At 39.4% G+C, this 26,716-nt stretch overlaps 1 protein-coding gene across 6 annotated transcripts in view; it reads left to right on the forward strand.

Moving 5' to 3' along the window:
- The first annotated feature begins 1,865 nt into the window (after positions 1 to 1,865).
- FMO3 (flavin containing dimethylaniline monoxygenase 3) overlaps positions 1,866 to 26,716 on the forward strand; it is a 30,390-nt gene continuing 5,539 nt past the window's right edge. For 2 of the 6 annotated variants that reach the window (XM_060396475.1, XM_042257218.2), the window contains exons 1-7: positions 1,866 to 1,926; positions 2,588 to 2,785; positions 13,174 to 13,362; positions 16,250 to 16,412; positions 16,898 to 17,040; positions 18,113 to 18,312; positions 24,355 to 24,710. In XM_060396475.1, the coding sequence (XP_060252458.1) occupies positions 2,654 to 2,785; positions 13,174 to 13,362; positions 16,250 to 16,412; positions 16,898 to 17,040; positions 18,113 to 18,312; positions 24,355 to 24,710 (1,183 nt within the window). In that variant the 5' untranslated portion in view covers positions 1,866 to 1,926; positions 2,588 to 2,653. Of the gene's footprint in view, positions 2,069 to 2,587; positions 2,786 to 13,173; positions 13,363 to 16,249; positions 16,413 to 16,897; positions 17,041 to 18,112; positions 18,313 to 24,354; positions 24,711 to 26,716 lie in introns of all 6 variants that reach the window. The other 4 variants (XM_060396474.1, XM_004013686.6, XM_060396473.1 and 1 more) reach the window with 3 other exon arrangements.

The following is a 26,716-nucleotide window of genomic DNA, read 5'->3' on the forward strand; positions in this document are numbered from 1 at the left end:
TAAAAAGTTGTTCTGGGGTCTTCCCTGGTGGTCCAGTGGTTAAGACTCTACACTTTCACTGCAGGGAACACAGGTTTGATCCCTGGTCTGGGAATTAAGATCTTGCATGCCATGCAGCACAGTAAGAAAATTTTTTTAATAAAAATAAAATTAAAAAGTGGTTTCTTCTTACTTACAATGCACATTTACCATATTGCTAACTACATGCCAGATTTACATATATATATAGACCAGTCTATATAGTAGTCTATAAAGTCTATATAGTCTATATAGACCGGTCTATATATATATAGACCAGTTCAGTTCAGTTGCTCAGTCATGTCCGACTCTTTGCAGCCCCATGAATTGCAGCATGCCAGGCCTCCCTGTCCATCACCATCTCCCGGAGTTCACTCAGACTCACGTGCATCGAGTCAGTGATGCCATCCAGCCATCTCATCCTCTGTCATCCCCTTCTCTTCCTGCCCCCAATCCCTCCCAACATCAGAGTCTTTTCCAATGAGTCAACTCTTCGCATGAGGTGGCCAAAGTACTGCAGTTTCAGCTTTAGCATCATTCCTTCCAAAGAAAATCCCAGAGCTGATCTCGTTCAGAATGGACTGGTTGGATCTCCCTGCAGTCCAAGGGACTCTCAAGAGTCTTTTCTAACACCACAGTTCAAAACCATCAATTCTTTGGTGCTCAGCCTTCTTCACAGTCCAACTCTCACATCCATACATGACCACAGGAAAAACCATAGCCTTGACTAGATGGATCTTTGTTGGCAAAGTAATATCTCTGCTTTTGAATATGCTATCTAGGTTGGTCATAACTTTTCTTCCAAGGAGTAAGCGTCTTTTAATTTCATGGCTGCAATCACCATCTGCAGTGATTTTCAAATACATTTGTACCCTCTAAGTTTGTGACAATTGAGCAAGAAATAGTAGTAGTGTAGATCTTCATTTGATTAATGAATAAAACAAGAATTGAAGAGGCTTAATGACTTGCCCCGTGTCACACTGCTGTAAGTGACTGAACTAAGATCTGAGGTGTTTCTGACTCTCCACTTTACTATATTTACTTAAGAGATGAGGATTACCACATCCAAAAGACATAAAGAGCAATTTCTCCAGAGTTAAATATATGTCAGTTTATTTTAAACATTGTTTGCTTAATGAGAATAATTGAGGTATCAATTTTAAAATAATTGAGGTATCATAATTTTGAGGAACACGATTAGTAGGAAAACAATTTTTACAAACTTCAATATACCTCGTGACTGGGAGTTAGGTATAGTTTACTTAGCCTTATGACCAAATAATTTTACCTGGTACAAATGGATCAATGTATGGAATTTGATCTTTTCCATGACAACACATTAGCCAGAATCAATAAAAGATATTTTTGAGAAATCTCACCTTTGACCTCAAAGGTCAAAAGAGAGGATAGGAAGAAAGAGAGAAAACTCATCATCACTGCAGGGACCAAAAACTCTCAGTTAAGCAACTAGTTTTCAAGAGTATTGGAGGGGGCAGAGGCGGGGGGCTACTATAGAATACCTACAGAAGAATTAGAAATGAGAAAAATAAAGTAAACTTTAAATAACACATCATAAAATGGAGCAGAAAACTGCAGAGTCATCTATCTGGGACAAGTGCCTGAGTCCCAGGCCAAAAGTCCAGGCTTGTAAGCATTAGATTGGGTTTGCTAATGGAAAGCAAGGACTGGGTGGCCAATAGATTGGAGCAGAGACTAACTCTCTGGGGGCATGGATGTTGCCTCACATGCTGGAGGACCCAGAAGCAAGTTCCTCTTTAAGAGTAGCTCCTCCCACTTTCCAATACCACCCTCCTAGAGTATTGGTTCAGGGAAGCATTTTTTCTTTCAAACTGCTCAGACGTTTTGGACAAGACTTAAATCCACAGAAGAGAGGAAGATCACCAAAAGGTAGAAAAAGAATGATACTGCAATGATTTGAGAGGGAGGAGAGTGGGACTGCTAAATGGAGAAGGAGTGTGCTACATTTATACCAAATATGGCCAAAATGAGAAGGACATATAGTTCAATAGAGATCTTTTTTTTCTGAGCAGTAAGGATTCTAACTTTTGTTATCCAAATCTACTTTTCTGTGTAACTATGTGATTTTGCCTAAAAAAAAAAAAAAAGAAGAAGAAGAAGAAGAAGAAGTAACAGTCGAGTCTAAAGATACTGTCAGGAATAGGAAAAGATTAGGAAACAAATTTTTAGAACAGAAGTTAAAGGTAGTAGCTAGTGAGAAGTTGTTTTTAGATAAAGAGATGCTTTTTATTTTTAATTGAGAAGGTTAAGAACATTATTAGAGGAAGAAACAGGTGACTACCTGGCATGAAATACAGATGGAACCAGACCTTTTTCTTCCTCCAGCCTTATGTAAAGTAGAAAGAAGGAATGGATGTGTGTGTGTGTGTGTGTGTGTGTGTGTGTACATACACATACATATGTCTCTTCATATATACATATGGGAGTGGGTATGAGTGTATGTACATGAGTGTATGTATATGTATGTGTGCATATATACATATATACTTACACACATATATTTGTTTCTTCTTCCATGTATGCACAACAGTTTGTGGGAATAAGTGTGTGCGTATGTGTTTTAGTTGTGAATCTCTGGGCCTTTGCACAGGCAACCATGGTGAAGAAAGTGGCCATCATTGGAGCAGGCATCAGCGGCCTGGCCTCCATCAGGAGCTGCCTAGAAGAGGGCCTGGAACCCACCTGCTTTGAGAGGGGTGAAGACGTTGGGGGCCTGTGGAAATTCTCGGTGAGTGGGACATCACTGCAGCAGACCGGGGAGTGAAGGGGGAAGTGTGCGAGAACACGGTGCTTGAGCACAGGCTGTCATGGCAGCTACAAGTGCTCTACCAAGCTTAACATCAGTGGCAGGTGGGGAAGCGAACCCTTGCTTACTTCAGAAGTAAATGGGATAGTGAGCTGGTCAGTCTCTGCGTATAGAACTCAACCCATAAATCACTAATAAGTGAGCCACTTGGGGATAAAATTCATGGTCAAATATTGGCTAAGCTTATGTAACAGAATTACATGAGCTAATCATTTAAAAAGTGCTGGTGCTTTCCATTCATTTGTTGAGTTTCTGGAACAACCTCTTAGAGATTCAGACCACAGATTTTAAGATTTCAGGTGCTGACTTTTTTCTTGCCAAAAATACATAATTCTTGAGATTGCTGCAAGGGGAACCAAGAAGAGGACACATTGATTTGAAGTTGTTCAGTGACTTTTGTTATTGTTCAGTCACAAGTCGTGTCCAGCACTTTGCGACCTCATGGACTGTAGCTTGCCAGGCTTACTTCTATGCATTTATATTAAGGATTCTATCAGCAGGTATGCTTGTAAGCTGTTGTTAGATCACTTCCAGTGATCCTGTCTAACAAGCATATCATCAGGTGTGGAGGCTTCCCTGTGCCCCAACTCTCTCCGTGACTACAACCTTAGGAATACTGTCTGGTTAAGCCTACTCCTGTTTTCTTCTTCTTCTGATAAACCATAAATACATAGGAACATAGGAAGATCAATAACCTCATTTTTTTGTTTTTACCATGCCACACAATATGTGGGATTTCAATTTCCAGGATCAAACCTGTGCCCCCTGCATTGGAAGCATGAAGTTTTAACCACTGGACCACCAGGAAAGTCCCCAGTGACCCCTTTTAAACCACTATTCCCTCCACAAGTACAAAATTAGTGTTAAACTTTATACCTTAATAGAAATGTTATGTTTAAGAAGAAAGTGTCTATGATGGCTCTTTAAATATTATCAATATATGAAAATTGTTCTTACTAATATAGATATTTTCTAGATTTCAAAGAACTCTTTTTGAACCACCCAGCATCGATTATTTTAAAACTGGAGTATAATTGCTTTACAATGCTGTGTTAGTCTCTGCTGTACAACAACATTAATACATATACATATATCCCCTCCCTCTTGAACCTCCCACCCACCCCATCCCACCCTTCTAGGTCATCGCAGAGCACTGAGCTCAGCTCCCTGTGCTATACAGCAGCTTCCCAGGACTGCAGAGCTCAGTGCTTGTCACTGGAATGTGCTCACAGAATTTCAGATTAGCACAGTGAAGGCTGATAGGGCTGTTTTATTAAGTAATTTCTATATACCAAACACCTTTCTCGTTTCATTCAATCTATATAATATATAATAATCCTATATGCGAGGTATGAATTTTTCCCTTTTACAAATGAATCTGAAGCTTAAACGGAAAAAAAAATAAGGTAAATAGCTTGTGAATGGCTAAGACAAGACTCCAATTCAGTCTGACTTGTATTTTTAGTTTGAATTCTTAATCCCTTAATAAATTGCTGGATGCCATTTCAACAAGTGGCCTGTTGAGCTGGCAGGTCTTCTACCCAGTGATCTTAACCAGATCCTCACATTCACACTTACTTTGCAAAGCATTGTTGAAGAAAGACACTGCTGATAAAGCTTTTGAGAGTAGCTGCCTCTCCTGTTGCTCAAGAAAGGCTTTAAAATTTGAACTTAGCATCATGGAGGGATAAACTACTCACCTGCAAGCATGAGGTACTCTTCAAGAAAAAGAAAAATTACCCCAGAGGATGGAACCTCAAACCCAGAAGCTGGAGCCTTGAGGCACAAATGCTTATTTCCCAGAACTTCAAACCTAATGAAACTTACCCTTCTGGATTTCAAAATTGCTTGGGACTGATGATTCCTTTTTTTTCCTTCCATTTTCTCCCTTTTGGAATGAGAATGTTTATTATTGGTACTCTATGACTGTCCCATCATTGTATTTTGAAATAAGATAATTTATTTTCTAGCTTGACGGGTCCAGAAATACAGAATTCTGTCCCAGGGTGAATTACACTGAGTCACTTTGATACCTGATTCAGATAGTTTAGACAATGAGATTTAGAATTATTGAGCTGATGATATATAAGTGAGATTTTGAACCTGATTTTTTGCTGCAGTGGATTGAGACTTTGGAGATGCTGAGATGAAGTGAATGTATTTGACCTGTGGGATAAATGTGAATCCTTAGTGGCCTGACAGTGGACTGTGATAGGCTATTCAAATAATGGGCCCCTCAAAGATATCAGGTCCTGATCCTAGAACCTGTAAATATTCCTAATGAGGGGAAAAGAAGATATTTACAGGTATGATTAATAATCTTGAGATGATGAGATTATTTTAGATTATGGCATGAAACTTCCCTGGTGGTCCAGTGGTTAAGAATCCACATTTCATGGGTTCAATCCCTGGTCAGGAAATGAAATATCCTACATGCCGGCCCTGGGGCAACTAAGCCCACACACCTCAATGAAAGATCCCACATACCACAACTAAGACCTGACACAGCCAGAAAATAAAATAAACTTTAAAAGAGAAGAGAGAGAAAGGCAAAGGGAGTTTTGACACACAGAAACAAAAGAAAAAAGGGAATATGACTTTATCAGAAAGAGAGACACAAAGATGCTATGCTATGACTGAGAAGGAGACATTAGTCAAGAATACAGGTAGTCCCCAGGTGCTAAAAAAAAGCCAAGGAATGCTGGCATCCAGCAGGAGCGGGAAGAGACAATGAATCTCCCCTAGAGCCTCTGGAATGGACTTGGCCTTGCCAACACTTTGACTTAGGCCCGGTGATGCTGGTTTTCAACTCCTGGCCTGTGGAATCATGAGGGAATAGATTCCTGTTGCTTTAAGCTCTCAGGTTTGTGGTAACTTATTATAGTAGCCGCATGAAACTAATAAAGTTGATTATTCAGAATTCCCTAATTATTTCACCTCTGTGGGAGGACTTGAAGATGCAAATGATACTGTGACTTGCAGTGTTTCTCAAATACTTCTATGAGTCTGTAGCAGTATACCTAGAAATCACATTACAGGACTATACTATAAAATCAAGTTAAATTTTGTATTTTCATTACAGTTAGTTTAAAAAGTCAGCATTTTACATTTTCTAAGATCCAATCATTAGATAAGTGTAAAAAATAATATAATAATAATAAAACTTCAGGGACTTCCCTGGCAGTCCAGTGTTTAAGAATCCACGTTTCCAATGCAGGGGCCATGGGTTCAATCCTTGGTCGGGGAATTAAGATTTTGTGTACTGCATAATGCAGCCAAATTAAATTAAAAAAAGGAATGTGCACATAATTCAAGCTTTTGTAGCTTTCTCCTACAGCACTTTCTTAGGTCCTTCTATTAATAGTTCCTTCTTCTAACCCAGATCTAAAGGCAGAATGATGTATTTGCCTCACCTGCTTTGATCATTGAGAAAATACTTTATGACTAGGCTGCAGGTCTAGGGAGAAGGTCTTTCTCAGGAGTTCCACAAACAACATGTCAACAAATTTCCTGGATTTTGGCCTGAAGTATCATGAATAAAGTCTCCTTTTTCTGGGCATGCAATCCTTTGTTCACTTCCTCTGATTTTTTTTCTAGCCTATGTATCAATTTGATCTTTAATATTTAGTCTCTCCTTGTGTTGACTATAATCACTGTCAAGCATCCTCAACTCATCCAAAGCTGTGAATTCCTCCACCTTCGCATCCCACATGCACACTAGCAGAGTCAACAACCCAAGGGAATAATAGAAAACTCTCATCATATTTCAAAATCACATTGCTTTCTGATGCAGATTTGGCAACTAATCTACCACTGAATTACTTTTCAATAGCAAGGCCTCAGACACATTGGCTTTTAATATGATTGGAATATTCTAATATGACACTAAAAATGTGTAATCTAGGGGCCTGACATCTTTGAGTTATATGAGCCCTAATTAAATTTCTAGTGCTCAGTGCTTTTCATTATGAACTAGCAACTCTACAAAGAGATCTACAGTTTGATCTTTCATCAAAGGGAAAACCATTTCAGATAGAAAACAATGTTAATTTTTTTAACCTATATGTTAATTTTATTTCATTTTATTATTTTACTTTACAATACTGTATTGGTTTTGCCATACATCAACATGAATCCGCCATGGGTGTGTATAGAAAACAATGTTCATTTTTTTAAGGAAAGAAAAAATGTTTTTCTTTGGAGTCCCTTTTAGAGTTTTTTTGACTCTTTAAATTTGAAAATGCAATCTTATGAACTGACTAATATTTACACAGTTGTTTTCTGTTTGTTTTTGGTTTTTACGGATTATAGAGTTGGTCAAACAGTAACTTAGCAAGCATTGCATCTTGCACTTTGGTCTGTCATTAGTTGATATACAACAAACCCTGTATTTTAAAAAGATGAAATATGCCTTATTTTCAAGTGCCAATGGAACATTTCTAAAACTGATTCTTAAATCAAAAAATACTCAAATTTTTTGAAAAAGTATGTAAGTAAAATGAAATCCTCAGTTGACAATAAAATAGAAATTTATAACAAAATAAAGATGGAAAATACTGCCTCCAGGAAATTAAGTTCTTTCTTAAAGATCAATTAATTAATATTCTTTTAGAAGTTTGGACTCAGTAAGACAAATGATTGATAACTTAAAACAGAGAAAATAGAACGGATGAAAAATTATCAACTGCTAACTATCTGATTTTATACCATGAAGGATATCAATTGGAAAATGGTTATAAAAAATAAGATAATTCAATGAGGTGCATGATCACAAAATTGCCAGACAAAAATCAATAGTTTATATATGTAGTAGGGTTAGCAGACTGGCTTGGCTCTTTTCACACTAAAGCTGGTCCATTTTATTTGATCTATGTTTTTAATTTCAGTCCATTATTTTAAAACCAGGATATTTCACATAAAAATCTAAGGAAATGTCTTCTTTTGAAAAGTCAGAAAATCAGGTAACCCTGGATCTCCTCTTACTCTAATACGTAGCCTCTTTAGGCTGAATTTAAATTCTGTGTTTTATCATGTTCATTTTTTATTCATTTCTTGTAATTTTCTCTGCATTTATACAATTTATTTTGACTGGTGCTACATAAAAACAATAATCCCTTAGAATTTTTGGAACAGATTCATTTACAAAATTTTCCATTTTCTCTTATTCCTATAGTCATATCATTCTTTTTTTTTAATTAACCTTCATGTCTATATTATTACAACCATGTAAATATCATTGCTAAGCTGCTTAGTGGATTCTGATTATACTTTCTTTCTTGATTAACTTTTCATTTTCACTGGAGTTAGTAACTGCCTTGTGGTCTTTGTTGATTTAATTTTACAATGCTATTCTATTTCACTCCCCAACCTCTCCCACATAATTTTGACTCTCCTCTGAACAGTTAAATACATGAGGTGTTTCACTGGCTTAATTCTTCTCTTAACTGTCTCTTAAAGACACTCTTCTGGATTGTTTCCCTTCTCTAGGCTAACCACACTGCTATTATCCTGGGTAACCCTGTTTTCTGAAAACTTTATCTTCCTACTATTTTTTTATTCTCTCATTTTAGAAGAGTATATGAGAGTACCTCCTTGGCAGTTTTCTATGAAATTAAAATATATGAAGTAAAAGACTGTAGACCTTGAATCTTACAAGATCACTGTTTGATCTGGATTCCTGTTTGATTAGATCTAGTCTAAACTTTCAGGCTTCCCAGGTGGCACTAGTTGTAAAGACCTCCTGCCAATGCAGGAGACATAAGAGATGCTGATTAGATTCCTGGGTCAGGAAGATCCCTGGAAGGAGGGAATGACAACCCACTCCAGTATTCTTGCCTGGAAAATCCCATGGACAGAGAAGCCTGGTGGGTTATGGTCCATAGGGTCGCAAAGAATCAGACACAGCTGAAGCAGCTTACCACATTCTTAACTTTCCGCTTTCTTTGATCTGGTAAGTCAGTTATCACTCATCCATCTGTGCTCTACTTTCAAAATATTGTTTTTGTTTCTTGTTTGCTTTCACTTTTTTTTTCCTTTTTTCCCTGTGAGTTTATACCTCTGATACCTTTACAGTAATTTTAGGGGTGTGTGCATGCTAAGTCACTTCAGTCGTGTCTGACTCTTTGCAAGCCTATGGACTGTAGCCTATCAGGCTCTTCTGTCCATGGAATTTTCCAGGCAAGAATACTGGAGTGGGTTGCCATTTCAAACTCCAGGGGATCTTCCCAACTCTAGAACTGAACCTAGGTCTCCTGTATCTCCTGCATTGGGAAGAAGGTTCTTTACCAATAGCACCACCTGGGAAACCCAAGTTTAGAGGAAGAAGAGTTAAATACATCTGCATAATCTTTCATATGTAATCAGAAGTCTGAGTTACTTTAGTAATTTTAAAAAGATAGATAAAGCTACTTCCATAGATAAGCAAGATTTGGTTCTTTTTTGATCATTTGCCCCCCCCCCAAATAATTATACTTGAAAATGTCATTTACGATCTTAGTCATTCTCTTATGAACTTCTCATATGATCAACTTAAAAGGATCAGTCTATACACATGGACTCTGAGATACACTATAATACCAAATAGGAACAATAAGATGTTCATGACATATATATTTTTTTTTAATAGCAAGTCACAGACGATGTGATTAGCTGATGCTGCAACTCCTTTTCAGTAACCATGGCCCTTGGGGAACCTAAGAAAAACTAAACACCAATCAGCTCTGCATTGCTAGGGAAATTCATTATCCTGGAACAGCCCAAACTGCAAAAGCACCTCAAATCTGTCTCAAGGGTTTGCATCATTTTAGTATATAAAATTCCTCCTTTGCTGTTACATAATTTTCCTCAACTTTGCCTTGCTCCAAAACTTTACCTTGGACTTTGTATTAGTTTTCTATTTCTGCATAGGAAATTACCACAAACTAAAGCAGCCCAGGGATGGGGGAGCCTGGTGGGCTGCCATCTATGGAGTCGCACAGTCAGACACAACTGAAGCAACTTAGCAGCAGCAGCAGCAGCAAAGCAGCTAAAAATATTTCTTTATTACTCTCAGTTGCCCAGATCAGTGGACTTCCCTGGTGGCTCAGATGGTAAGAGAGTCTGCCTAAAATGCAGGAGACCCGGGCTTGATCCCTGGGTTGGCAAGATCCCCTGGAGAAGGAAATGGCAACCCATTTCAGTACTCTTGCCTTGAAAATACCATGGACGGAGGAGCCTAGTGGGCTACAGTCCATGAGGTTGCAAAGAGTCGGACACGACTGAGCCACTTCACTTTCACTTTTCACTTACACAGATCAGAAGTACAGCATAGTTCAGCTAGGTTCTTTGGTTAGGGTTTCATGAGGTCAAAAATTAGGTGCTGCCTGGGCTGGGCTCTTATCTGGAAGCACATGGAAAGAATCTGCACACTACAGGATGGTGGCTGAATTCAGTTCCTTGTTTTTTCAAGATTAAGGTCTTTGTTTCCTTGCTGGCTGTAAATGGGATTCCTTTCAACTCCTAAAGGCTGCCAGTATTGCTTGGCATATGTCTCTCTCCATCTTCAAAACCAGGAACCAGCTGAATTCCCCTCATGTTTTGAACCTCTGACTTCTGATACCAGCTAGAGAAAACTCTGCTTGTAAAGGGACAATGTGATTCAATAATACTTAACAACATAGTCAGAGGAGTGATATAATATTTACAGATTTCATCCATACTCAAAGGGCAAATGACTACACAAGGATGAGATACACTAAGGGTCATTCTTAAAAGTCTGTCTACCATATAGCTCATTTTACCAGTTGAGGGAAAATATGAAATTCTTGAGTGAAGCATGTCAGCCAAACTTAAAACTCTCACTCTGTCCAGGGAGATCCTCTCCCATTTTCTCTGGTGAGTTCTTAATATTTTGAAATGTTTTTTCTGTAATACTAGACTACTAAGTGTTCAGGTCACTCTTTGACATCTAGCATAAATAGGACAAGACAAATATCCAGAATTACATAGAGAAACACATAAAATCATGCTAAGACCCAAGGAGTACCCCATTTGGCACAGCTTAATCTGTAGGTCTCTTTAGGAGCAATGCTCAGTCTTTTAGCTTCCCTTCCTTGTCCCTCAGCTCTTTCTAAAATTGTCTCTGGGCTTATGCAGAAATAGAACTTATATGACCTTGTGGTGAAGCAAAGCCAAAGTTTCCCAAATTCAAACCCAGTCTTGGGCTGTCCTCTGAATCATCTGGTCTCCTGATGTTCCTATTGTAGATGATTACCCTTCATGCCTATCCTTCAGTAATCTTCAACCAAAAGCCAGTTAATGAACCTGCAACTGTCCTCCCTCAGCTGTCAGGGGCTGATGAACCTCCTAGCTGAACAGACTCCACTTACCAGGTGCAGTTTGCTCACTGAGTCCCTGACCCAAATGGTCCATTCTTCAGCTCTACTAAAATGCCACCTAGCTGGCCCCCAGCCCTTGGCAACTCTCTGGCAAACTAGCTACTAAGAGACTCAGATGACTTCTGCATCCCCTTTGGGAACAGGAACTCTTATGTTTTATTCAAACTGAATGAGTTCAAAAGAGCTAAACTAAGGTCTGAGCTTTTCTTAATCATGTTACCTCTTCCTAATCACTGCTACTTGACTCTTCAGTGTCAACCCTCCCCAACCCAGGTTGTTTTGGGGAGCCTTTGAAGTGATATCTTACCAGAATTTCAAATGTGAAAACAAGTTCCCTCTGCCCTCGGAGTTTTGCTCAATCTTTCTAACATGCCAGTTTGGTCGCTCAGTCGTGTCTGAATCTTTGTGACCCTATGGACTGCAGCATGCCAGGGTTCCCTGTCCATCACCAACTCCCGGAACTTGCTCAGACTCATGTCCACTGAGTCAGTGATGCCATCCAACCATCTCATCCTCTGTCATCCCCTTCTCCTTCTGCCTTCAATCCTTCCCAGCATCAGGGTCTTTTCCAATGACTCAGTTCTTCATATCAGGTGGCCAAAATATTGGAGCTTCAGCTTCAGCATCAGTCCTTCCAATGAATATTCAGGACTGATTTCCTTTGGGATTAACTAGTTTCATCTCCTTGCAGTCCAAGGAACTCTCAATAGTCTTCTTCAACACCACAGTTCAAAAGCATCAGTTCTTCTATCCTCAGCTTTCTTTATGGCTCTCACATCCATACATGACTACTGGAATAACCATAGCATAGATGGACCTATGTTAATTTCAGAACTTTAGCCCAAAGAATAATGCTTAGGATTTAAGTAATCTCCTTTTCTGTCGCTGTTCCCCTTTCCCCTTATTCCTTTTTTTATTCCTTTCTTTATTCAGTGAAAAAAAAATTTTTTTCACTGTGGTAAATAAACCACAATAAAAATTTACCAGGTAGCTATTTTAAAGTGTCCACTTCTGTGGCATTAAGTTCATTGACGTCATCATACAATCATACCACCATCCCTCTCCAAAACATTTTAATCTTCCCAAAGTAAAACTCTGCAGAAATTAAACAATTTAACTCTCAATTCCTCCCTCTCCCTGGCCTCAAGCCACCACCACTCTCTTAGTCTCTGTGAACATGATCACTCTGGGTATCTCAGAAAAATGGAATCATACAGAAATTGTCTTTTTGTGACTGGCCTACTTCATTCAGCATATGTCCTCAGTGTTAATGCATATCACGGCATGTATCAGACCTTCCTTTCTTCTTAAGGCTGAATAATGTTCCATTGCATGTATACATCACATTGCCTGTCCATGCTCATGAGCTGGCATATTGAAATCATGCACAGGTAAATTTTGGGAAATACTATCACTGTAATTAATGGTTCAAAGCAACAAAATTAATCCAGTTATATGTTCTTAAAAGGACATGATGAAATTGAGACTCTATTTCCCTTACCTTAGAAAAGATGTGAATAAAGATATATTTTTCTTTTTTAATATAAATTTATTTAATTGGAGGCTAATTACTTTACAATATTGTATTGGTTTTGCAATACATCAACATGAATCCGCCACAGGTGCACATGTGTTCCCCATCCTGAACCCCCCTCCCTCCTCCCTTCCCGTACCATCCCTCTGGGTCATCTCAGTGCACCAGCCTCAAGCATCCAGTATCATGCATTGAACCTGGACTGGTGATTCGTTTCACATTCTAAGTTCCTTTGATTATCATCAAATAATTTAAGTGAAGTTAATTTATGCCTCATCTTATTGCATTTACTTTTGGAAAAGACCAACCAAAAATGAGTGATAATTATTTGGGACTAGTCCTGACCATGATAAATATACTCATTTACAAACTCTGATCCATTTAAAATGTTTCTTTCACAGGACCATGTAGAGGAAGGCAGGGCCAGCATTTATCAGTCAGTCTTTACCAACTCTTCCAAAGAGATGACATGTTTTCCAGACTTCCCATTTCCTGATGATTTTCCTAACTTTATGCATAACAGCAAGCTCCAGGAATATATTACTATGTTTGCCAAAGAAAAGAACCTCCTGAAATACATACAATTTAAGGTAAGATATTATTAACAAAAAAAAACTTATTGGGGGCATAACTGTGAGGAATTCTATATTTATTACAAGATCCCCATTTGTTCCTTTCACTATCTCTTTCTCAATTGTAAGCAATTTTAATAGTATGGCTTCTTTGACCCTAGATTTAGAGAGCATACATTCCTCTTAAGAATATGTAGGAATTTTTTTTTACTTATTTTTTTATTTTTGTTTTTTATTTTTTTAATACAAATTTATTTATTTTAATTGGAGGTTAATTATTTTACAATATTGTATTGGTTTTGCCATACATCAACATGAATCCGCCACAGGAAATTTTTAACTACACATAGTTCTTGAATCAAAATGCCATAAACTTAGAAATAAGAGCAAAGAGAAAAATTCTTGGGTAAACATGAATTTATAAATTAAGAACTCATTATTCCTAAACAATTTACAGGTCAAAAAAAGAAATTGCAGGGGAAGTTTTTAAATATTTAGAGCTAAATGATTATTTAATTTTGATATATCAATATTTATGGAAAGTAGAGAGCACAGAAACTTTTATGAAAATTATAAGCTTAAATGTTTATGTCAGAAAATAAGAAAGATTTTCTAGGTGATCCTTAAGCATACTAAAATATGAGAACTTACACTCTGGATATAGATGATATCTTTCATTTTGAGACAATAACATTCAAAATAAAATGACAAGGAAGTACATTAGGAAATTGCTGTTACTACAAAAGTTATTGGCCACCAGAGTATTTACTACATGTTCTACGTGGCTCTTGTAAACTATAATTCAATTGTCAGAGCTCCAAAAGGAATCACTCTTATACTGCAGAGAATACTGGTCATACACAAGGAACCACGTGGAAATAAAATTTAATAAAACATATAGATAAGGGCTTTCCTGGAGGTCCAGTAGATAAGAATCTGCCTTGCAATGCACACCAGTTCAATCTCTGGTCGGGGAAGATCCCACATACAAGGGGAAGTTAGGCCCAAGAGTTGCAACTACTGAGCCCACATGCCACAACTACTGAAGTCTGCATGCCCTAGGGCCCGTGCTCTGCAACAGGAGAAGCTGCCACAATGAGGAGCCTTCATGCCACAACTAGAGAGTAGCTCTTAATTTCTAATGCTGAGACGCCATATGATTCTATGATCATTTGGCAAAGTTGGAAAGTCTTTCTATGTTTTGATGATCTGAGAAAGGTAGCCTTCTTAATCTAGTAAAGAGACCATTAAGGAAGCTGCAGGGTTAGTTTCACTCCAATAATGACAAAACCCTGATAGTGTTTAATATCAGTGCATCTTCACAAAACTCAATGACCACACAAGTACAAAGTTAAAAAAAAAAAAAAAATAGAATCCTCCTTTCTTGAAGGCCTACTGTAATAGACACTATGGCCTCATTTCTTTCTCCCTTATATCCCTTGATATTGTTTATGGAAATTTTCCCCCGAGAAGCCATCTGTTCCAATTTATGGGGAGTGTCCATGTTATGAAATAGTGAAAGTTACATGATTCATTTGGGGAGGAAACTTGTAACTCTTGGCCAGTTGGCATCATCTTCAAACCTACAGAGAGAAATGCAATAGAACAACAACCCTGCAAGCGCTTTTAACTCTGCCTTCACTTCTCAGTCCAGCTCATTCTCTTACTTTGTTAAGAAACAGCACGGTATGACTGGGACACAGAAGAAAAAGAAAAGCATGTTGTCACTTGAGTGAGCCTGCCTCAGAAATGTTACCAAGTCAGGGTTGGGTGTTTCCTGTCCTTTGGAAGAAAACAGTCCTAAATAGTACCTTCCACATCATGTAGCCCGCACTATGACTGAGATCAGCTTCCTTGGCTGACTTTTAGTCAAGTGTAAATTTAACTTCAAACACATAGCAAAAGGATGAGAGTAAAAAAAATGCTATATTTTCACAGGATCTATTTCATGTAAACTCTGTGTCTTGACCAAAATATGAACCGCCTAAAGAATGAAATTGGAAAGTCAGTGGGAGAAACAGCTGTAGAATCAAGGACCTATATTTAAATTTTGAACCTAGTTATTGGATTTTATGCACATTATTTAACTTCTTTAAGTCTCCATTTCATATATAAAATGAAGCAACTATGTATATTATTCTGAAGATCAAATAAAGGCTTTAAAGCAGTTTAAAAAAAATAAAATGGCTAAAGAAATACGTTAGAAAATTGCTGTTACTATGTAAATTATTGGCCACCAGATTATTTACTACATGGGCTACCTGCCTCTTGTAAACTATATTTCAATCGTCAGAACCCAAAAATGAATCACTTTCGTACTGCAGAGAATACTGGTCATACACAAGGAACTATGTGGGGATTTAAACACACACACACACACACACACACACACACATATAGATAGGGGCTTCCCTAGTGGTCCAGTGGATAAGGATCTGCCTTGCAATGCAAGAGACACTGGTTTGATCCCTGGTCCAGGAAGATCCCCTGTGCCACGTGCAACTAAGCCTGAGAGTTACAACTACTGAGCCTACACTCTGCACCACAACTACTGAAATTTACACCCCCTAGAGCCTGTGCTCTGCAACAAAAGCCACCACCACAATGAGAAGCACTCACCCCATAACAGGAGAGTAGCCCCCACTCACTGCAACTAGAGAAAGCCTGTGAAGCAACAGAGATGCAGCACAGCCAAAAATGAATAAATATTTTTTAAACTCATACAGATCATTTTATGCTTTGACTTATTAAAAAGAAATTTTGAATTTATAATATACACCTTCACAATGAATTAAGTATTTTTCCTAAGGCACTATTAAGGATTTTCTTCATACTATTTGATGATGTTGGTGCCAAATCTGCCTTTTGGCATTGAATAAAGATTATCTTTCTGTGTTTCTCTTAGACAATTGTATCCAGTGTAAATAAGCGTCCTGATTTCTCAACCACTGGCCAATGGGATGTTATCACTGAAAAAGATGGTAAAAAGGAATCAGCTGTCTTTGATGCTGTAATGATTTGTTCTGGACATCATGTGTACCCCAACATACCTAAAGAGTCCTTTCCAGGTAAGGCCAACGTTTACGCTGCCATCCATACATCTTGCATGAAGAAATAACCTTGATGATGTCTTTCTTATGTATACAAAAGTATAGTTTATAAAAGTACACATTAAATTAAAATATGCTTTTCTTGTATCTAGTGGGCTTCCCAGGCAGCTCAGTGGTAAAAGAATCTGCCTGCCAATGCAGGAGATGCAGGTACATTCCCTGGGTCAGGAAGATCCCCTGGAGGAGGGCATGGCAACCCACTCCAGTATTCTTGCCTGGAGAGTCCCATGGATAGAGGAGCCTGGTAGGCTATGGTCCATAGGGTCGCAAAGAGCTGGACATGACTGAGCACATATATCTATACAATTAGATATACTGTATCTGATATAGTTTAAGTGTTAAAATTCCTATTACTGCAACCGTATTCACTAACAAGCTCTGTTATAGCAGTTTTTTTAAGTGAAAATCAAAATAATTCATATGTTTTCCACTTTTTCACTCAGGAATAAAACTTTTTAAAGGCACATGTTTCCACAGCCGGGACTATAAAGAACCAGGAATCTTCAAGGGGAAGCGAGTCCTGGTGATTGGTCTGGGGAACTCGGGCTGTGACATCGCCTCAGAACTCAGCCACATAGCCGAAAAAGTATGCCTCCCTGATACTCAGGGAACTATCTTTAATACCATTTGAAAAGTGTGAAAGAAATTGGGGAGGGCAGAGTCCTTGATGCAAAAAGTAAGTAGCAGTTCATATAGCTCAATGCCCTTTGGTAACAGGTGGGATTTTAAATAGCTTGATGCGGCAAAGGCAGAACATCAGCTGGAATGATGTCATTCAACAAGCTGATTCTTTGGGATGTTTGGTGTCTAATGTGTCCAATAAGTTCTTCCAAAACCAGTGGGATCATCAGACAAGCACTAGAAGAAATATGACCAGTACTCAGTTATTGGTCACCTACACCAGAGAAGATTTGGCTAAAAGATGAAAATACCACAGAAATGATTTGACAGGTGTTGATCCTAAGATATAGGTTATAGTGCAGGAAGTTTATTTGGGAGTGCTCTCTGGATGAATACCACTGAGGGAAGGGAAAGAAGTTTTCCTTTATTTACTCTGAAGCTAGGATAATCCTTCTGAATTGTCCCTAGTTGAAGTGAGAGGCTGGGTCAAAAAAATTTTTTTTACCAGTATAGACGTTTATTTTTATTTACATATATTGCCTCCCTTTTGAGCCTCCCTCTCATCCCACCCCCATCCCACCTCTCTAGGTCATCACAGAGCACCTGGAGCATGTTATACAGAGTGAAATAAGTCAGAAAGAAAAAAAAAAACAAATATCATATATTGAAACATATATATGGAATCTAGAAAAATGGTACAGATGAACCTATTTGCAGGGCAGGAATAAAGATACAGATGGAGAGAATGGATTTGTGGACACAGCAGGGGAAGGAGAGGGTGAGACAAATTGAGAGACGCTAGGTCTTTGTCTTCCTCCCTCAACCGGTCACTGAATGCAGGGGATCCAAAAAGATTATAAGATGTTGGGGGAGGCCCCCTCTTCACCAAAGCAACTCCCAAAGAGGGCTGAGAGCTGAAGGCTGCCTTCTGGGCACTGCCAGCAGTGGTGTAATAACTCCATTCCTAAAGGCAGATCTGAGAGGCATATCCACTACAAACAGTCACCACGTTAACAGTTGAATTGGTGTTTTTCAAGGTCATCATCAGCTCCCGAAGTGGCTCCTGGGTGATGAGCCGGGTCTGGGATGAAGGCTATCCATGGGACATGCTGTTTATCACTCGATTTGAAACATTCCTCAAGAACACCTTACCGACAGTCATCTCTGACTGGTGGTACATGAAGCAAATGAATGCCAGATTCAAGCACGAGAACTATGGCTTGATGCCTTTAAACGGGTAAAGCAGAGTTAAACACGAAATGCCTGCTAACTTTTATTTCACTGTCAACAACCCTAATGTGTGAAATAACCCCTAGGCAAATCAAAGTGAAGTAATCACCTCTCACATTTCAGAGGACAAAGAATTGCAAAAATTAGGAGTGTTTTCCTGTTTCACAATTCCCCTTACCAGATTTGCACAGCTGGAAAGTTATATAACAGGTCAAGAATTTTACTCCCTAGAGTAATGATAATAATAGTCAACATGTTTTTAAGTACTTAATACATATCAGAGCCTTATTAAGTCTCAGACATGCATTATCTCACTTTACTCTCACGACGACTATGAAAAAGTGAAAGTGTTAGTCTCAGTCGTGTCCAACTCTTTGTGACCCCATGGACTGTAGCCCACCAGGCTCTTCTGTCCATGGGATTCTCCAGGCAAGAATACTGGAGTAGGTTGCCATTCCCTTCTCCAGGAGATCTTCCCAACTCAGGGATTAAACCCCGGTCTCCTGCATTGCAGGCAGATTCTTTATCATCTGAGCCACCAGGGGAGCCACAGCAACTATGATGATGGCTCTATTATAATCTTCATTTGAGAGATGAGAAAACTGTGGTTTACCAAAGCCCCACAGCTAGGAAGTCAGAAACAGTGATTGAAGCAAGTCCAGATCTGCTGACTCCAAAGTACCTCACTCTTAGCCACCTTGCTCTAAAACCTCTTTCTTAACTGCAAAGTTAAGCAAAGCAGGTATCGGTGCTTCACTCATTCTGTTCAGTTCAGTCACTCAGTCATGTCCAACTCTTTGTGACCCCATAGACTGCAGCAGGCCAGTCTTCCCTGTCCATCACCAATTCCCGAAGCTTGCTCAAATGCATGTCCATCGAGTTGGTGATGCTATCCATCCATCTCATCCTCTGACATCCCCTTCCCATCCTCCCTTCAGTCTTTCCCAGAATCAGGGTCTTTTCCAATAAGTCAGTGAATCACATTAGGTGGCCAAAGTATTGGAGTTTCAGTTTTAGATTCAGTCCTTCCAATCAATATTCAGGACTGATTTCCTTTAGGACTGACTGGTTGGATCTCCTTGCAGTCCAAGAGACTCTCAAGAGTCTTCTCCAACACTACGGTTTAAAAGCATCAATTCTTCAGCATTCAGTTTTCTTTATGGTCCAGCTCTCACATCCATACATGACTACTGGAAAAACTATAGCTTTGACTAGACAGACATTTGTTGGAAAAGTACTGTCTCTGCTTTTTAATATGCTAGCTAGGTTGGTCATAACTTTTCTTCCAAGGAGCAAGCGTCTTTTAATTTCATGGCTGCAGTCACCATCTGCAGTGATTTTGGAGCCCAAGAAAATAAGTCTCTCAACAAAGTTTCCATTGTTTCCCCATCTATATGCCATGAAGTGATGGGACCGGATGTCATGATCTTAGTTTTCTGAATGTTGAGTTTTAAGCCAACTTTTTCACGCTCCTCTTTCACTTTCATCAAGAGGCTCTTTAGTTTTCCTTCACTTTCTGCCATAAGGGTGGTGTCATCTGCATATCTGAGGTTATTGATATTTCTCCCAGCAATCTTGATTTCAGCTTGTGATTTATCCAGCCCAGCATTTCACATGATGTACTCTGTATGTAAATTAAATAAGCAGGGTGACAATATACAGCCTTGACATACTCCTTTCCCGATTTGGAACCAGTCTGTTGTTCCATGTCCAGTTCTAACTGTTGCTTCTTGACTTGCATACAGATTTCTCAGGAGCAGGTCAGGTGGTCTGGTATTCCCATCTCTTTAAGAATTTTCCACAGTTTGTTGTGATCCACACAATCAAAGGCTTTGGTGTAGTCAATAAAACAGAAGTAGATCTTTTTCTGGAACTCTCTCACTTTTTCAATGAGCCAATAGATGTTGACAATTTGATCTTTGGTTCCTCTGCCTTTTCTAACTCCAGTTTGAACATCTGGAAGTTTACAGTTCATATACTGTTGAAGCCTGGCTTGGAGAATTTTGAGCTTTACTTTGCTAGCGTGTGAGATGAGTGCAATTGTGCAGTAGTTTGAGCATTCTTTGGTGTTGCCTTTCCTTTGGATTGGAATGAAAACTGACCTTTTCCAGTCCTGTGGCCACTGCTGGGTTTTGCAGATTTTCTGGCATATTGAGTGTAGCATCATCTTTTAGGATTTGAAATAGCTCAACTGGAATTCCATCACCTCCACTAGCTTTGTTCATAGTGATGCTTCCTAAGACCCACTTGACTTCACATTCATTATCTCATTGCACCATTCGTTACCTTTGCTTTCATTCACACAGTTCAGTTCAGTTGCTCAGTTGTGTCCGACTCTTTGAGACCCCATGAATTGCAGCAAGCCAGGCCTCCCTGTCCATCACCAACTCCCGGAGTTCACTCAGACTCACGTCCATCGAGTCATTAATGCCATCAAGCCATCTCATCATCTGTCATCCCCTTCTCCCCCTGCCCCCAATCCCTCCCAGCATCAGAGACTTTTCCAATGAGTCAACCCTTTGCATGAGGTGGCCAAAGTATTGCAGTTTCAGCTTCGGCATTAGTCCTTCCAAAGAACACACAGGGTTGATCTCCTTCAGAATGGACTGGTTGGATCTCCTTGCAGTCCAAGGGACTCTCAAGAGTCTTCTTCAACACCACAGTTCAAAAGCATCAATTCTTCGGCACTCAGCTTTCTTCACAGTCCAACTCTCACATCCATACATGACTACTGGAAAAACCATAGCCTTGACTAAACAGACCTTTCTTGGCAAAGGAACGTCTCTGCTTTTCAATATGCTATCTAGGTTGGTCATAACTTTCCTTCCAAGGAGTCAGCATCTTTTAATTTCATGGCTGCAGTCACCATCTGCAGTGATTTTCAAGCCCCCCAAAAAATAAAGTCCAACACTGTTTCCACTGTTTCCCCATCTATTTCCCATGAAGTATTGGGACCAGATGCCGTGATCTGAATGTTAAGTTTTCTGAATGTTAAACTTTAAGCCAACTTTTTCACTCTCCTCTTTCACTTTCATCAAGAGGCTTTTTAGTTCCTCTTCACTTTCTGCCATAAGGGTGGTGTCACCAGCATAACTGAGGTTGTTGATATTTCTCCTGGCAATCTTGATTCCAGCCCAGCATTTCTCATGATGTACTCTGCATATAAGTTAAATAAACAGGGTGACAATATACAGCCTTGATGTACTCCATTTCCTATTTGGAACAAGTCTGTTGTTACATGTCCAGTTCTAACTGTTGCTTCCTCACCTGCATATAGGTTTCTCAAGAGGCAGGTCAGGTGGTCTGGTATTCCCATCTCTTTCAGAATTTCCCACAGTTTATTGTGACCCACATAGTCAATGGCTTTGGCATAGCCAATAAAGCAGAAATAGATGTTTTTCTGGAACTCTCTTGCTTTTTCCATGATCCAGCAGATGTTGGCAATTTGATCTCTGGTTCCTCTGCCTTTTCTAAAACCAGCTTGAACATCTGGAAGTTCACGGTTCACGTATTGCTGAAGCCTGGCTTGGAGGATTTTGAGAATTACTTTACTAGTGTGTGAGATGAGTGCATTGCTGTCATTACCTGCCCCTTAATGGAGCCCTCCCACTGATTTATGGCCACAATGTTTTCATCTTCAGCCTTCTCCTCACTCTCTCCTAAAATATCCTCCAAGCCAATCACATGATAAGAAATTACTTTGACATGGGTGAAAAAAAGCCCACGTTCTAAGCTGTTTACATCAAAGTTAATTCATTAAGTCAACAAATAGTTATTAAGCTTTTATTATGTGCCAGGACCTGTGGATATAGCAGTGAACAAACTCATAAAATCCCTATCCTCGTGGGGCTTATATTCTAATAATGGGAAACAGACACAAATAGCATGAACTCTAAATAAGGCAGACAAGGGTAACAGGGGATGACAACAAGACAATTTTAAGCAACCCTTAGAGAAGGTCTCACTGAAAAAGCTTTCAAGCACATTTCTGAAGAAGATGAGAAAATGAGCCATAAGGGTATCTGGAGAAGACTATTCTTGACAGTAGAAACAGCTAGGACATCATTTCTTCAGGGGTATGACTGCCATGTTTGACAAAATACAGCGGCTTCTTTTCTTGGAGAAGAAGACTGGGTGAATAGCAGGAATTGAATCCAGAGACATCAAAATAGCCAGTTGACGCTGGGTCTTGGAAGCTACTGTAAAGACTCTGGCCTTTACTCTGAATGCAGTGGGAAACCATAACAGGCATCTGACCAAACTGGAGACAAAGTCTAAGTTAGTTTGAAGAGATCACTTTGACTGTTATGGCCATAACTCACTGTAGGGGGTAGGTCAAGGAAGGAAGTGGAAAGACTGGTTAAGAGGCTATTATCAAAAACCCAGATGAGATGGGAAGGTGGCCTGAACTAGGATCATCAGTGCTCAGAAGCTGTCAGGTTGGGATAGAGTTTGAAGGTAAAGTGAACAGGATTTTCTGTTCGATTGAATAGCAAATGTGAAAGCAAATAAAATGTCAAGGATATCTTAGAAACCTTTGATCTGAGCAAGGGAGCAAAGATGGAGGTGATGTCTACTGAGATGTGGACAACCATGGGAGGAGCAGAAGTTTAGTTTTAAATGTATTAAAGTTGGAATGCCTGTTTGGTATTTGCATAGAAGAATGTGGAACAGCAGTGGATACATAAAACAGAAGAGAGATTCAACCATAAGTTTAAAATGTGGACTGGTCAGAATATAGATAGTATTTAAATAAATGAAAACTAGATGACATCTCTTGAAGAATGAATGTCAACAGAGAAGACAAAAGACTGGAGGCATGTTGCTATTTAGAGGTCAGGAAGAGAAGAATTCAGCAGAGGACACTGAGAAGTAATAGTGAGGTATAGCGATGTAGCTAGAAAGGAATCAAGAGTGAGTGATGACATGAAAGCAAAACGAACACAGTTTTTCAAGGAGGAGGAAACCATCAAGTGTGAGTTTACTAATAAATTAGGTAAAATAAGGAGTAAGAGTGGACCACTGGATCTGGTGGCTTGAAGATCCCAGTGGCCTTAACAGAGGAAGTTTCAACATGGAAGTGGGTTTAAGATAAATGGCAGATAATTTGAGCGGTTGAATCCAGCCTTCTCCCAACCAGCAGTCCAACCAATCTCATCGTCTGGCTCAGTTTCCTCCCCAGCAGCATCCAACTATGGCTTTCTCTCACACACACACAGTTCCCGTCATCCTATAAGAACCATGTCTTTTCTTCCAACATTATTCCATTCACCCCTAAGGCAGAGTTCTGTGCACTCACTAGAGATATTACTGAATAAAAAATAATCAAAAGCTCTCTCTTTCCAGATTTCCAGTTTCCTCTTTTTCTCCTGGCCTTATTTAAATTCCTAGACCCTCAGTTCCTCACCTGACATGGTTTTGTCTGCATGGGGTTCACACTTCACTCTATGATAGAACCTGGCTGCAGCCTTCCACTTTGGCTTCCTTCCTCCTATTTGATCTTCTTTACATCACAATGGTCACTTTGGATTATATTACGTTAAGAATAATGGCTAACATTTTGAGCTCTATCTATGTGCTACAAACTGCACCAAATTCTTTATATTACTTAGGTCTGCCGATGATCTGAGATAGGTATAGCAGTTATTACCACTTCAGGTGACGAAGATGAGGCAAGAGAAAATAAGAAAATTTAATTTGATCAAGGTTCACAGTTGATTAGTAGCAAAGAAAGAAATTTAAAGACCCAAGTACTCTGATCTTTGTTTTTCCTGATATAGGGGATATGATCTGAGTGCTTATTCTGGAATCTGGGGAGACTTCTGTGGGAAAAGAGAGAAAGATCAAAGGAAATAGAGACGGGATTAGCAAAAACCAACTTCTGTTACTCCACAATGTGGCCTTACATAAGTTTTATCTATCAGCCATATTGATGACACTCCATGGCACATTTAAAAATCTTAGGTAGGTTTTTCCTATCAATTAATTATGGACCAATAAAACAAAGGAAATTGTACTTTTCTAATGCTTGTTTCTGTTTTCCATACAGCGCCCTGAGGAAAGAGCCTGTGTTTAATGATGAACTCCCAGCTCGCATTTTATGTGGTGTTGTGACCATTAAGCCAAATGTGAAGGAGTTTACAGAGGATTCAGCTATTTTTGAGGATGGGACAGTGTTTAAGTCCATTGACTGTGTCATCTTTGCAACAGGCTATAGTTATGCCTACCCCTTCCTTGACGACTCCATCATTAAGAGCAGAGACAATGAGGTCACCTTATTTAAAGGCATCTTCCCGCCTCCACTGGAGAAGCCAACCTTGGCTGTGATTGGCCTTGTCCAGTCCCTTGGAGCTGTCATCCCCACTACTGACCTGCAGTCTCGCTGGGCAGTGCAAGTAATTAAGGGTGAGTAGACAAAGAATCTCATTGATGGGGAAGATGAGAATGCCTTTGAGTCTTTAGGAAAACAATATTCTTATTAACAAGAAACAAATCCTAGGTCCCACCCAGTTTCCAGAATCTATAATTCTATATTTTTGGTACTATATTCTATAAGCAATTAAAAATATATTGGATTGTCATAAACAATAGTACAAGACAATGATTCAAGAGTGTTTTTATGATTTATAACTCCTTGCATGTTCAGTGGCTTCAGTCATATCCGACTCTTTGTTACCCCATGGACCATATCCTGCCAGGTTACTCTGTCCATGGGATTCTCCAGGCAAGAAAACCGGAGTGGGTTGCCACTTCCTCTTCCAGGGGATCTTCCCAACCCAGGGCTTGAACTCACATGTCTTATGTCTCCTGAATTGGCAGATGGGTTCTTTACCACTGGCACCACCTGTTAAGCCCTATAACTCCTTAGAATTGTCAATTATCCAAGACCTTTCATTAAACTTGAGAATACCAGAGCTTCTCATCTTAGGTCCAGAAGAACTTTATAAAATTAAGATTTTCAAAACTCAATAGAATGATATCGCTTGAAAGGTTAATGAAAGGAGATATTTCAAAGCCAATATCCAGCAACTTTAAATATCCACATTCACAAAAAAAAAGTATGATTTCTGGAAAGGAAGTGGCTTTCTTGCTCTGTTTTCTTCCTTGTCATGTATCAGATAAGGACACGCAGTGGATCAGTAGAAGCAGAAAGCATTTGGTGTTGTAGACAGTCTCTAAGGTAAAGGAATCCTAAGTCCTTGTATTTTAAAAAGAAAAAAGGAACAGTAAACTTGATTAGGGTCAAGCAAAGAAGGCAGGCAGCATCATCCAGCGCCAAGTACTAGAATCAGATTCACATTAAGGTTTGAATGCCATTGTGGGCAAATTCAGAAAATAAAACTAAGCTATGGTTAAAGAACAAATTGAGATGTCAAAGTGTAATGTGCAAAGTCTGGTTGGTCTTAAACCTGAAACTTCTGGATAATGAATCTTAGCAGGTCTGTTTCCTTTGAAGCCACATGTAAGGCTTCCAGTCCTACCTGACTTGCTAGGGTTTAAATGCTCTTTTATCCTGGATATTTGAACCTGCAACTACATGTCCTGCATCATCACTCACCACCAGGCTCCCAACCACATCATTATGGTCCTACATATCAGCAATGTCTCTACATCTCCTTCACTCCCCTGGTCCCAAGCAGAGATGTGTCCCAGGGTAATGTTTCTCCAGCAAGGAAGCAGCCAGGAAAGTGATGGAATGAAACCCTACTTAGAATTGAACTCAGGATTCAGGTTCAGAAAGACTGGCATTAAAATGTAGGTCTTAACTGCTTATAAAATATTCACTTACTCTCTGTGAAGATACTAGTTATAACCTGGGCTCCGAAGAAAGGAGACAGGGCAGAGACCCAGCCAACAGAGAATAGATGCAAAGACTCAGGGGAAATGAGAGATAAGGCAAACAACCCAATTTGGGGGAATAGGATTACCAGACCAAGGAGTCGGTTACAAGCAGCCCAATGGCAATAGCTGGTGGATTACAGAATATAGCCTCTTCTCTATCTCTCCTCTTGCCCAAGGACAGAAGCAGTTCCAAGGTTTGGAACAAGGCCATGTTGACTAACTGTTATGATCCTGCCTGTAGGGAGTTCAGGAACAGAGAGTCACTGTAGGTCTTGAGCAATCAGATCTAGACTAGAAATTCTAGTCTTGTTCCAGGTGACCCCAAAGTTGCCAAAGAAACCACACGAGATTTGAAGCATCTCCAAATACAAAAGCTTGGGTCTAGGTTTTACAGAATTCTGTAAGTTAATGCCAGGAACAGCCTGAAATCCTGGGGCAGCCCCAACTCAGATTTGGCCTCCCAGGACCTCCCTATATCCTTGGTGACTTGTGGACAGTCCACATCCACAGTCTCATTCAGGAGCTGTTGGCTTTCCAGAGAGAATCTTGTAGCTTCGTCAAATTCTCTT

The sequence above is a fragment of the Ovis aries genome, chromosome 12 (genome assembly GCF_016772045.2).
Source record: "Ovis aries strain OAR_USU_Benz2616 breed Rambouillet chromosome 12, ARS-UI_Ramb_v3.0, whole genome shotgun sequence".
In the NCBI taxonomy this organism is placed as follows: Eukaryota; Metazoa; Chordata; class Mammalia; order Artiodactyla; family Bovidae; genus Ovis; species Ovis aries.